Source organism: Triturus cristatus, chromosome 4_1 (assembly GCF_964204655.1).
Source record: "Triturus cristatus chromosome 4_1, aTriCri1.1, whole genome shotgun sequence".
In the NCBI taxonomy this organism is placed as follows: domain Eukaryota; kingdom Metazoa; phylum Chordata; class Amphibia; order Caudata; family Salamandridae; genus Triturus; species Triturus cristatus.
In genome coordinates this window covers 753,766,058-753,778,344 of record NC_140585.1, presented here as the reverse complement: position 1 = coordinate 753,778,344, position 12,287 = coordinate 753,766,058, and the positions used below count along the sequence as shown (strand labels likewise).

The 12,287-nt window shown below is 45.1% G+C and overlaps 1 protein-coding gene across 1 annotated transcript in view; it reads left to right on the top strand.

Annotated features, from left to right (window-relative positions):
• UTP20 (UTP20 small subunit processome component) overlaps window positions 1-12,287 on the top strand; it is a 1,051,825-nt gene that overhangs the window by 132,968 nt on the left and 906,570 nt on the right. The window contains exon 8 of the mRNA XM_085653318.1: window positions 11,815-11,970. Coding sequence (XP_085509444.1) covers window positions 11,815-11,970 — 156 coding nt within the window. The remainder of the gene's footprint in view (window positions 1-11,814; window positions 11,971-12,287) is intronic.

Sequence of the window (12,287 nt, the reverse complement as noted above, 5' to 3'; positions counted from 1 at the left end):
CGGGGAGAGGGAGTGCGTTGGGTGTGGGAGCAGAGAGTGAAAGGGGGTAGTGCTAAGAGGAGGGAAGAGTGAGTCAAAAGCCTCTAGGTTGTCGTTATTGGCTTGGATCAGGACCGTTCCGTTGGAATATATGGTCAAAGAGGTAGTTCCCCTCGGTCTCGAGCGGTTCGAGATTGAGAACGTCAGTTTGCAGCTAAGGGGTGTGTTAGTAGTTTTGGAGATGTGGAATTGTGATCTGATGATGGCATTCCACTCTTTGGGTCTATTAGTGTGGAAAATGAGATCCATTTTTATCAGTCCATTGGAGGTGCAGTAGTATGTGTCTGCGAATAAAGATTCTGGGTGCTGTTTAATCAGTTTATGATTAATTTTTTTTTGTGTTTTGGGAGAAAGGTTGGGGGAAACTGATCGAGTCGGAATTGAGACTGTGTGGTTTAAGGTAGTTCGCTGTGTGCGGGTTGTTGAGGGTAGGCCTGATGGAAGACATATTTGGAAAGTAGGGTAGGGAGCAAGATTCTATAGGGAGAAGAGTGGGACGGTAACACTGGGGGAGTGGGGGCTTAGTCAAATGGAGTACGGCGAGTGCGGTCAGGGGCTGTCAACCAGGGAGGTAAATCACTGGGTAGCTCACCAGTGCTGAGTTCGGGGGGCGTTCTTTCAGGGCCGCTTACAAGCGGACTGCTTAGAAGGTCAGGCCTAGTAGTGTGCCGTTATGGGACAGGCCGTGTAGTGTGTCAAAGGGGGCAGCTTGTCCTAGACGGGGCGAGGCAGATACAAATCCCATTAGTAGCCAGTGGGTCAGGACGGGCGTGGTGATATTCAAAGTCCCAGTTTGGTGTGATAGTCTGAAGCAGCTGGAGAGGTGGTCTGAGGGTAGCCCTGTGATAGTCTGTGGCTAGATGGAGAGGCAGGGCAGTAGGAAGCACTGTGATGGCTGATATAAGTTGGTGAGGTAGGTCAGAAGGTAGCCCTGAGATGGACTGTAACTAGTTATAGAGGTAGATCTGAAGCCCTTAGATAGGCTGTAACTGGTTATAGAGCTAGCTCAGTATGAAGCTCTGTGATCGTCTTGTAACTGGCTGCAGAGGTAAGGCTGTAGATAGCTCGGAGCGCAGTGGAGGTAGGCGTTGATGATGGGGCCGAGGAAGCATTAATGCTGAAAGCTGTGAGGCGTAGCGCGGTTTGAGGGAGTTGCGGCGGCCCGTTCCCTTCTCAATTAGAGAGTGCCTGCTTACCTGAGCAGTTAGATTGCCCTGAAGGTGCTGTGCCGATGTTGGCCATCTTTGGGTCAGGCCTCGGTGGTTCCATTACGTGGCTCGCAAGAGAATCATAGTTACTGTGGAAATAAGATGCGCTTCCAACGATTAGCTTGCGTCCCGCTTCCGTCCCGGGTCTGGGTTAGCTGGGAATTACGCTAGTCCGATAGTGCTCCCCAGTGCATTATTCCTGGGGTTAGCTCTTAGCGGTCAGGCCTGGAAGGTATATAGCTTGGGGCCATGGTGTGAATCGGGGCGCGTTTGTTATATTCCCCGTGCTTGGTTTTGAGTTTAGGACCGGAGTTGTAGTTTGATTGCGTGATCCGTCCAGTTCCTTGGTCTAGTGATCCTGGGGTTAGCTCTTAGCGGCCATGTTGGGGTCAGGCCAAGAAGGTATAAGGCTTGTGGCCGCGGTGCGAAGCGGGGCTCACTCGTTGTATTCCCTGTGCTTGTATACAGGTATAGCCGGTGCTTGTATACTAGTATAACCAGTGCCGCTCCTCGTGTAGTGATCCAGGAATTAGCTTTTTGTGGCCATCTTCGGGACAGGCACTTTGGGCAAAAGCTAATGTAGGAGATGCGCTCTGTGTTGAGAGGACTTCATCCCTTCTTTGTTACGACCGGAGGGATGGGAAGCGGTATTGCGACCGTGCAATAGTTGCCTTTAATTTGCTGAAGGGTCAATTTTGTTGTTGGGGTGCTTTCCATATTCTGCGCCAGGGGCCCCCATCATGGGGACAGGCAATAGAAGAACCGGAGCAGAGTTCTTCCTGTGCTTGCAATTCACTTCTTCGATGCGCCCGGAGGGATGAGAAGCCGGTAAAGCGGCTGCGCAGTAGTTTCCTTTAATTTGCTGATGGGTCAATTTTGTAGTTGGGGCGCTTTGCATATATTGCGCCAGGGGCCGCCATCATGGGGACAGGCAATGAATGGACCGGAGCGGATTTCTTCCAGTGCTCGCGATTCTCTTAGCCTACTTTCCATGCTAGTTTGATAGTTGTTGTGCTCAAGGGTCTGAGGTAAAAGAGGGACTCTCGTGGGTCCGGTCCAGAGCAGGGTGTCCTTGAATCAAGAAAGGGACCACTGGTCGCCGATTCCTTCCGAGGCATCAGTTAAAAGTCCTGGAGGTGTCTGGTGCGGATCGTCGATTCTTTGCTTTCTGATGGAGGAGAAGCGTGAGTCAGGCTTGGTTTGGTGACCGGTGTCCGGTAAATCCTCGTTCCCTGGGACGGGGGATGTAGGGGGTGGCAGCAAGGATTTACACGGCAAAGGTGATCCCAGTGTCTGAGAGCTCGGTGTTAGAGCTCCTTCCCCTCTCCCCTGATCACGTAAAATGATAAATACAGTGTTGTGGCGACATGAGTTGCATCCTACCGGAAAGAAAGAAAGAAAGAAAGAGATATATATATATCTATATATATATATATATATATATATATATATATCGGGCTCTGTATCTTTTTCAATCCTTACCCACTCTGATCCGCCCAGGATAATATCTCTTTCCTACAGCGAGACTGTTAGACTTCAATGTTAAGAAGCTGAAGATCTCCAATTTTTAACAGATGCAGCCTACGGGCCGGGGTGGACTTGCCTGCCCTAATCTCCTCGAGTACTATTGGGCTGCCCTCCTTGGGTACATCTCTGAGTGGGTGGTTCGCGAGAGTGAGAAACAGTGGTACCACATGGAATGGGCGGTGGCTTGCTGACCCCTTTGGGTTATAGCCTGGTTGCCCAAGCCCACCTGACCATGCATCGTCTATATAGCTACCCCCCCATTAAGACAGTTCTTGGTGTTTAGGACAAGCTGGCACTCAAGAGTGGGCTCACTACCTTCCCTGGCCCCAACAACCTAATTGTGTGCAATCCTTGCCTTCACATGCACATTCAAGCATCATTGGTTTCCTAGCTCGGAGTAGGGGAAATTGTAGAGCATTACGAGACCTTTTTGTGGGTGCTGCCATAAAATCCTTTGACCAATGTAAGTTTGATTATCAGCTCCCTGAAACAACGAGGTTACAGTACTGCGTCACTGGGTGTTGCACTCCTCCAACTATCCTGAAGCTATCAGACCGTTTTCCCCCTTTTTAAAAGCTGGTGAGAATGTATGATGGGTCTAATGGGCTCATTTCAAATACATGTTGGACACTGCAACATTCCACACCCCCTCAAGCCCATCCTTATCAACATTGCTGGCAGGCTACCACTAGAGAGAGCATCTCGCTAAAGCAATGAGAAACCCTCTGGTGTGACATCCTCAAAACATATTTCTGTATATCCCACAGGAAAACTGCTTATACGCTCATGTTCCAATAGTATTATACACCGGTTCGCCTATCCTCCATATATCCCACTATATACTCCCTCTGCTGGCGATGCTTATTCGCTGTGGGAGACTGCCACATCTGGTTGTCCTGCAGTCTCATTGCCACATACTGGAAAGAGATCTTGGAGCACATTAAAGCCAACTTAGGATATTCCCTAACTGCCACCTACCTCACAGTTAACCTTGGTGTTCGACCTATTGCCCTGCAAGCGATGACCCACGTGGATTGGTAACTTATTTGCAACATACTGAATGCTGCACAGCAGCTTATAGCATTGACGTGGAAAAAAACAACTGCTCCCTTCTTTGCCTAATGGTTCACTTGCCTCTGGCACATGTTAGCGATGGAACAAGTATCCCACACGCTCGCTTGAACAGAAACTAAATTTCAACACGTTTGGCACCTTTTGCTCCAGTATCTGACCCGATTGGCTTTCACCTGCTTCAACCTGCCACAGCTTGGGGCATTAGCAACTTTTTGAGTGACTTTCTGTCGACACTTGGCTCCACAGACCAGCTTTTTTCTCCCATGTGCTATATGCAACACCCATGCATGCACTACCACTCGACAGTGCTCCCTCTTAAAATGTTATGTAGATATTATTGACTTGAGTATGTTGTAATTTGACGTTTCTATGTTTGTTCTGTTTTGTTTGGTAGGTGACATGATGTAGGAGGCTTTCTTTAATGTTCCTTTGGCATCTGTATTGCCTATTACTGTGAAAAGCTCTTGGCTCCCAGATAAACCTATCCATTATGCAATGTCATATCTCCTGTCCTATTATGATGGCTTCTGATGACTATGCTGCGCCTTGTTGTACCATGTCACAAATTCTTAATAAAAAGATTGAGTAAAATGAAAAGACTTCTTTATCTTCTATATGCTTTGTACAATGCATAAAGAATACCAAAGTAAGCAACCAAAGAGCTGGGCTCTCAAAATGCTTCCTGGATAGACTTCTTTTTTTAAAATATTTTTTATTATGCAGTTGGATACAATCGGAAGGAACAGAAGGACAGAAAGCAACAAACATTCTTAACCTGGACATAAGTTTGGCCAACAGAAAAGAAAATAAAACAAAAGGAGAAGTAAATATTCATTCACAATGCCAGATCTTCTCCCTCCCCTGGTCTCACAGCAATCCATTCGGATATGGGGGACCAGATAGACTCCCCAAAATCCCTACTTTTCTTCCCTTTCTGAGCATACAATAATAGCTCAATATTATAAATGCCCAATAATCTTGATAACCATAATTGAAATGAGGGAGCATTTGTGTCCTTCCAACCCGAGGAAATTAAAATCCGAAGAACAGCTACAGAAATGAAGACCAGAGCTTCCTCGGCCTTTCCAAGATTTAATCTATTGTCTAAACCTAACAGCATCAGAGAGGGAGATAAATCGATTCTTAAACCTAATACTTCCTCCCAGAATTTGACAATTTCTCCCTGAACAGCAGTTAAAGAACCACAATTATAAAACATATGCAATAAATCAGCAGGTCCCATATTACATCTGGGGCAAGAATCATCTTCCCTGACCCCCCAAGCGAAAAGCTTAGCGGGAGTATGATACAGATCAAATACTGTCTTGTAGTGCTGTGCCCTCAGATTCGTAGAACGAAATATTTTTTTATTCATATATAATGCCATATCCAAATCAATATCAGGGTTCCCTAATTTAGCTGCAAGGGTTTTTTCCGTTTTCTCCATATCATCTTGTATTTCACCCAATAAAGACAAATAAATAGTTTTAATACTCTGACCCCCTTTCAACAACAAATCAATCAAAGGAAATTTTGACAAAAATGGGATCTTGGGCCTTAAAGTCTTAAATGAGCTGACTAGTTGAACATAAGAGAGCCAGTGACATGAAGGGATAGCGGCTCTACGTTGGAGGACATCAAACCCCTCAATCCCATCTACACCCAGTATATCCCCTACTGTCTTGATTCCCTGCACTTTCCAGGCCTGGAGGTTCCTTTCTAGACCCAACTTCAAAAATAAGCTAGAGTTACAGAGATGGAGATACGAATGGATCTTAGGAATTTTACATAACCTGGAAATAGCCCTCCAGAGCCCCCATACTCCTTCCAGAATCTTGAAGCGGGCCCTTTTATAATATCTCCGATCGACTTCACACATCAAGAGACCTAATGCTTTCCTGCCCACTAACAACTCATAAATTGAGGGTGGATTCTGGATGTCAATGTTTACAGAGTTATGAGATGGCCTTGACTGAAAAAGAATGGACATTTGGGTTAACAAACATGACCAGTGATAAAGCCCTAACCTGGGTAATGCGAGCCCCCCCCTCTCCCTCGGAAGAGACAGTAAGCCCGTAGAGCGCCTGATTTTTCCATACTGCCAAATAAACCTTATAAAAATTGATTCCAGGTTTTTAATGACTTTCTCCTCGACTAAGAGGGGGATAGCACGAAACAAATAAAGTATCTTAGGAAACATAGTCATTTTAAGAACATTAACTCTACCAATCAGTGACAGGTGTAAGACATCAATTCTTTTTAGATCAGCCTCAATAGATTTACCTAATGGAATAAAATTCTCCTCTATAATTTTATCGACTGATGCATTGATCCTAACACCCAAATAATTTGCAGAGTCCATAAATCTGGAGTCTGATTTAACAATGTTTCTTGTACATATAATTTGGGTTTTAGATTCATTTAGCAAATACCCAGATTGACCCCCAAATATTCTTGCCAGTTGGGCCACGGCCACCAGGGCCTGTTGGGGATTAGTAGTTATCACCGCCAAATCATCTGCATATGCCATAATCTTGTTTTCATAACCATTACAGACCACAGAGCTTATCAAAGGGCTCTCTAATATCTGCTGAATAAGTGGGTCGATATAGAGGGCAAAAAGAATTGGGGAACAGGGGCAGCCTTGACGCGTGCCTCTATTAATAAAGATTTTCTCCGAGCACTCCCCCATAACGACAATCCGTGCAACTGGGTCAACATACATTGCCCTGATCGCTTGGATACATTTCTCACCAAAGCCTCTTCCCCTTAAGATCTGCCAAAGGTACGCCCAAGCTACGCGATCAAAGGCCTTTTCAGCGTCGAGCAGGATCATGGCCATCTCACCCCCCATGACGGCCTGGGCATCGAATAAGGCTATTGCCCTCCTAATATGATCTGTAGTACCTCGCCCAGGCACAAACCCGTGCTGCCATGGGGAGACAAGGTCGCCAATGATCCTGCCCAACCTCCTAGCCCAGATTTTAGAGTAGAGCTTCGTGTCGGCATTGATCAATGAAATGGGACGATAAGACCCAGGTTTCTCAGGAGGCTTCCCTTTTTTGTGAAAAACAACTATATTGGTCTCCTTCCATGACTGCGGGACCTTTCCTGTACAGATTACACCATTGAAAAGATCGATTAGAAGCGGGGTGATCTCAGCTTCCAGGCATTTATACACCTCAAGAGGAATTCCGTCGGGGCCCGCTGCCTTACCCAAGGCTGAGTCATGCAGGGCAGCCAAAATCTCTTCCCGATTAATATCCCTCTCCAGCTCCTCCCTTAGTGAGTCCAAGATACGAGGACCTTTGTCACTAACTTTTGGATTTTGAGCGTCATTTAGCTTCTTGTCAGTGTAGAGTTTTTGATAAAAATTCTTAAAGACCTGTAAAATATCTTTGGCATCAGAGTACTCTACCCCACTTTCTTCAATCTTGGAGATAATATTTTTAGATTTCCCTTGCTTAATTTGTAGAGCAAGAATTCTGCCTGCCTGTTCGCTCGTCTCATACCGTTTAGCCCTGGTTGTTTGATATTCAGACATAGACCTCTGCATCACCAGCTTCTGTAATTCCGCCCTAGCTGCCAAAAATATCTTGTAGCTCTCATTGCTATCCCCTCCTTGTACAATATCAAAAGTGTGTTGTTCCTCCGCAACAGACAGATTCCTACCAAGTATTTCGATCCTACTTCTATCTTCCCTTCTCAGCTTTGTTGCGTAGCTTATTGATTCGCCCCTGAAAGCAGCCTTAAAAGTCTCCCATACCCCGTTTCGTGATGTGCTATATCGATTGGCATTAAAAAAATCCACCACCCATTTCCTTATGTGTTCGATAAATCGATTATCCGACAATAGACTCCTTTCAAAGGTCCACCTTGACCGGGCCTTTCCTTGCACTGCAATTTGATACGTTAGTACTAGGGGATTATGGTCCGACAACAGCTTTGGAAGTTTCGTAATTGCCACCCTATTGATTGCGGAAGATGATACCAGAAAATAATCAAGTTTTGAATATTTTTGAAAAGGGTTTGAAAAATATGTAAAACCAGATTTAGCAGGTTCCTTGGCTCCCCAAACATCTACCAATCCATGTGAGTTTATAAGAGCCTTAATAGCCCTAAAAACTCTCGGTTTCCGTCCCAAATAGGCTGACTCCCTGCACCAATCAAAGGAGATATTCAAATCCCCACAAAATATTATAGGGGTGATCCAGTTTACCAGCTCCATTTCTAGAAAATCAAAAATCTCTGGATCATCGCTATTTGAACCATATACCACACATAAAGTAAAACCCTTTCTCATCTCGACCAGAAGCCATCTCCCACTACTGTCAGCTTTAGTTCGCCTGGCTCCACCCATGGAAATTCTGGCTAACACAGCGACCCCCCTAATAGTCGATGATTGGGTTGTAGATGATAACAACTCGAAACCATTTAGGGACATAAGGCTCCTTCTAGCCCAGGGGAGATGGGTTTCTTGAAGGCATAAGACGTCGAAATTATTATATTTCACATATTGTGCCATTTTATTGCGCTTCCTCCAATCGTTCAACCCTCCTATGTTGACTGAACATATTTTAATACATGCCATCCCAAGGGTCCGTCTGTACATCCAAGATCACCTGTACCTTAAACCGATTACCTCTTAAAGAAATCACACTCTGCCTACGCAGAAAACCCTCTTCCAATTTTACCAACTGCAAATTTTTTGTTTGATTACCCCCCCCCTGCACCCCCCCAGTGAACCCACCCCCCCATGGTCCTACCGGCCTCAGATCCCTGAAGCCGGCACCCCATCCCCCACCCCACCAACACCACACACCAATCCCCCTCTGGAAAGCGCTCAGACCTGGTCTGTGCGTGTGATGGAAAGCAGAGATTGCAGTGAGGACAATCTAAAAAAGAAAACCGATTATCTTAACCCTATTTGGCGTGGCCGAACCATACTTCCTAACCAAAATAACATTGGATACTGGATTCCCCTTAACAATTCAGACCTCTAATATGGCCATAAAGAGAGACGAAAGTGAACACAACGCCAAGCTTCTAACAATTAGAGTTATTTGCCTAAAGAGTCCAAGTATTCTTTTGCCTTGATTTCTGAGGCAAAGAATACAGTTCTGCCTTCATTGATTATTTTCAGCTGGGCAGGGTTTATCAGAAAGGCTTGGATCTTTTTTTCTTGAAAAGGTTTGATCAGCTCCCTCAGCCGCCATCTGCGCTCGACTGTCGCATGGCAGAAGTCCGGGCGCACAAAGAAAGAAAACCCTTCACCACTCCTTTTAGCGTCAGGTCTGGCTTTTTCTACAATGGATTGTCTTAAGATGAAGTTACCAAAGAAGATTAACACTGCCCTAGGTTTATCGCCTTCCTTGGTACTCTTGCGGAGTTTATAGGGAGTGCGGTGAACCCGTTGAATTTCAGTAGGCCAATTCCAGCTTGAGAGCTCTGGGAATGCTTGCTCGAAAAGTTTGATGATAAAAGTTTTGATATCGGAGCCCTCGACTCCCTCAGGGATACCCAGGACCCTCAGATTGTTCCGACGTAGCCTGTTCTCCATCTCCTCCATTTTCCACTGCATATCTGTCACCTGCGCATAATGAGAATTCACCTGACTAGTTGCTGCAGCTACCTCAGTCTCCGCCGCGACAACTCTTTCCTCCAAATTAGAGACTCGGTCCGCAGTATTTGTACATACTTTTGAAAGTTTCCTGACCACACCCTGAATCTTCCTCATGGCAGCCTGAGCCTTTCGATTGTCCTGACGGGTCTCCTCTCTATGTAAGATTATCTCCTTGTGGATAGTTTCCAATATGGTTAAATGGGTAGAATCTACATTGGGAGACCCCTGCAGAGCCAACTCCGAAGAATGATCCCAGCTAAGTTCACGTTCAGAGTTGGCCAGGATTCTTACGGTTGGGCCTACTGGGGGTCTGGATGTAATTGCCAATGGATTTGTTTCTAAATCGCTCTCTGAATCTAGAAAGGAGCTGCGCTCGTCATCGTCTTCTGACCATTCTACCCCTTCAGAGACAGAGAAGAAACACTCGCTAGAATCTTTTTCTTTTTCGACGGGAGTGATACCAGGGCCAGGACCTAAGCCCGCTCCATGATTCAGGTGGTCTAGCTGTGATTGAAGACCAGTATGAGCCATAACTGAGTCCTGCACAAGGGGGCCTGTTTCGCCAATTGAGGCTTCAAGGGGTAACCTGTTTTCCACCATATGCATCCCCTTAAGCTCTTCACCTCCGATAAAAACGGCATCAGGGTTTGCCTTATTTGATGATTTTAATACTATAGGCATTGCCTGCAGTGGGCTTTCAGAGACAATAGGCTTATCACCCTCGAATTCAGCCTTTTGAATAGTGTCCACCTCCAGGGCCTTTGCCTTCACAGCCTCGCTCTCCTTACCCGTTTTAGTGAAGATATCAGCAATCGAGGCAGCCTGAAGAGATCTCCCGGTATGCTGCTTTTTTTTCCCCAGAACAGTAGAGCATTTCGTATGGGAGTCATCATTAGAGGGTAAGGCACTGCCATTATCGTCGCGTAGACCCTTTTTCCTTTGGGTAGCAGATTTTGCCCCCGATGCAGCCTTAGGACCCATATCTTCGAAGCCCACTGCCACTTGTCCGAAGCGAGAGCCCGCTGTGCTCCGTCTGACTCCTGCCCTGCTTAGTGGCTTTGCGTCCGGGCTCCGCCCTCCTGTGTGTCCGCGTCTGCTACAGCGTCCGCAGCGTCCACCTCCCGATGCGAGAGCCACGGACAGAACAGTCCGAACGATTTGCCTCCCGGAGCCTCGAACAATCAGGCAGGTAAAAAACATTGAATACAGGGGACTCCTCTGACTCCAGGGGAAAAAGATCCGCCGAAACTACTCGCGGTCAGCCTCGTCCATCCAAGCCCTCACTGCTCTCTCCGCAACGGCTGTTAGCAAGCCGCCATCTTGCTTTCCCCGCTTCCTGGATAGACTTCTATAGTTTTGTTTTGACCATTTCAGCCCCCTTTCATCCCCTATAATTCTGAGAATTTAGGCAGAAGAACATACTTCACACATAGCCTTTGCCTGCTGCCGGGACTTTAGGAAGTTGCAGCCACCTTGTTTGCTCTTGGTCTCAACTTATTTGGAGTGTAGGAGTATTCCAAGTTACACGCAGGTTTAGTTACCTATATTGACATAAAGAAGGGCATTTTGAGGGAAAGCACAAATGTACAAAATGTTTCCTGTTTTTGTTTTGAGGGCATAGGGATCTGTCCAGTGTATTTGAGTGCCTTTCTGCTTACTAAACTTGTAGTTTTCTGGAACCATCAATTTATTTAATGTTAAATTACTCCCACCTTCCTCGCCTTATAGGCAATTGTGATGTAGAGAGTGGAAGAATTGGACTTTGGATGTCACCCTTCAGGCATCTAGAACTAGCAATTACATATAGTTTTTCAATTTCCAGTGATGTTGTTTTAGCTCTTTTCACAGACATCAGCAAAATACCTCCAATGCTTTATGCTAAATTTGAATTCTAGATAAAATGAAAATCTGGACTTACATGGTTTAATTAAAAAAACAAAACTTAAATGAAACCTTCTCATTTGTATAATTAAAATGATTCAACCTGAACATACTGGACAGATTCAAGAAAATTAAACCATACATCCTGACCTCATTAGTGCATGTATAGAACCTTGTTCAGAGGCCACAAAGATCCTGATGTATAAATCACTTGAAATGCCTTGTTCTTTGCAAGAAGTGCTTTTTAATGTTTGTAAAGTATTATTATGAATACAAATGATATGGGTTAGTGACTGAGCATATACTTTATGTGGAAGGAAATTGCTTGCCGATTTTAAAACTCCCCATTCTTTCACCTTGAACTCAATTGTTTATTCCTATCAACTCAGTGAAAAGATGTGTGTGAATCATCTGCTAATCCAGCATTGTTTGACAAAACAATTCTGATTGATGTGTTTGCAGGCTATACATTTGATCCTTCAGAAGCTTGGGCCTATTACAGAGACCGAGGTGATCTTACCATGGAGTACAGTTGGAGAGGTCCTCAAACACATGGTTGAATCTGTTGCATCGTATATCTACAGGGAACATTTTGATGTTCTCTTCAGATGTTTGCAAGTACGTTTTCCTTGTGGAGTGAAAAATTAAGCAAATGAAGTTTCTCTGTTTCACCAAGCGACGTGCTGTAATGTTGCTCAATTAACTTTTATTTGTAACAAATATAAATATATCCACTTACTGATTGTGATCTGTAGGAAGAGCACGGACACTCACTCACTCACTATTGTGTATCCATTATGTGTTAGGAAAGTTTTCTTCTTTTCTTCTGATATATTTTGTTCATCATTGTGAATATTATGGAGTACTGGATTATGCTGCATTAACAAACAAGCCTGCTTTCTTTATATACCCCAACCGTAAAAAGACTTGGTCTT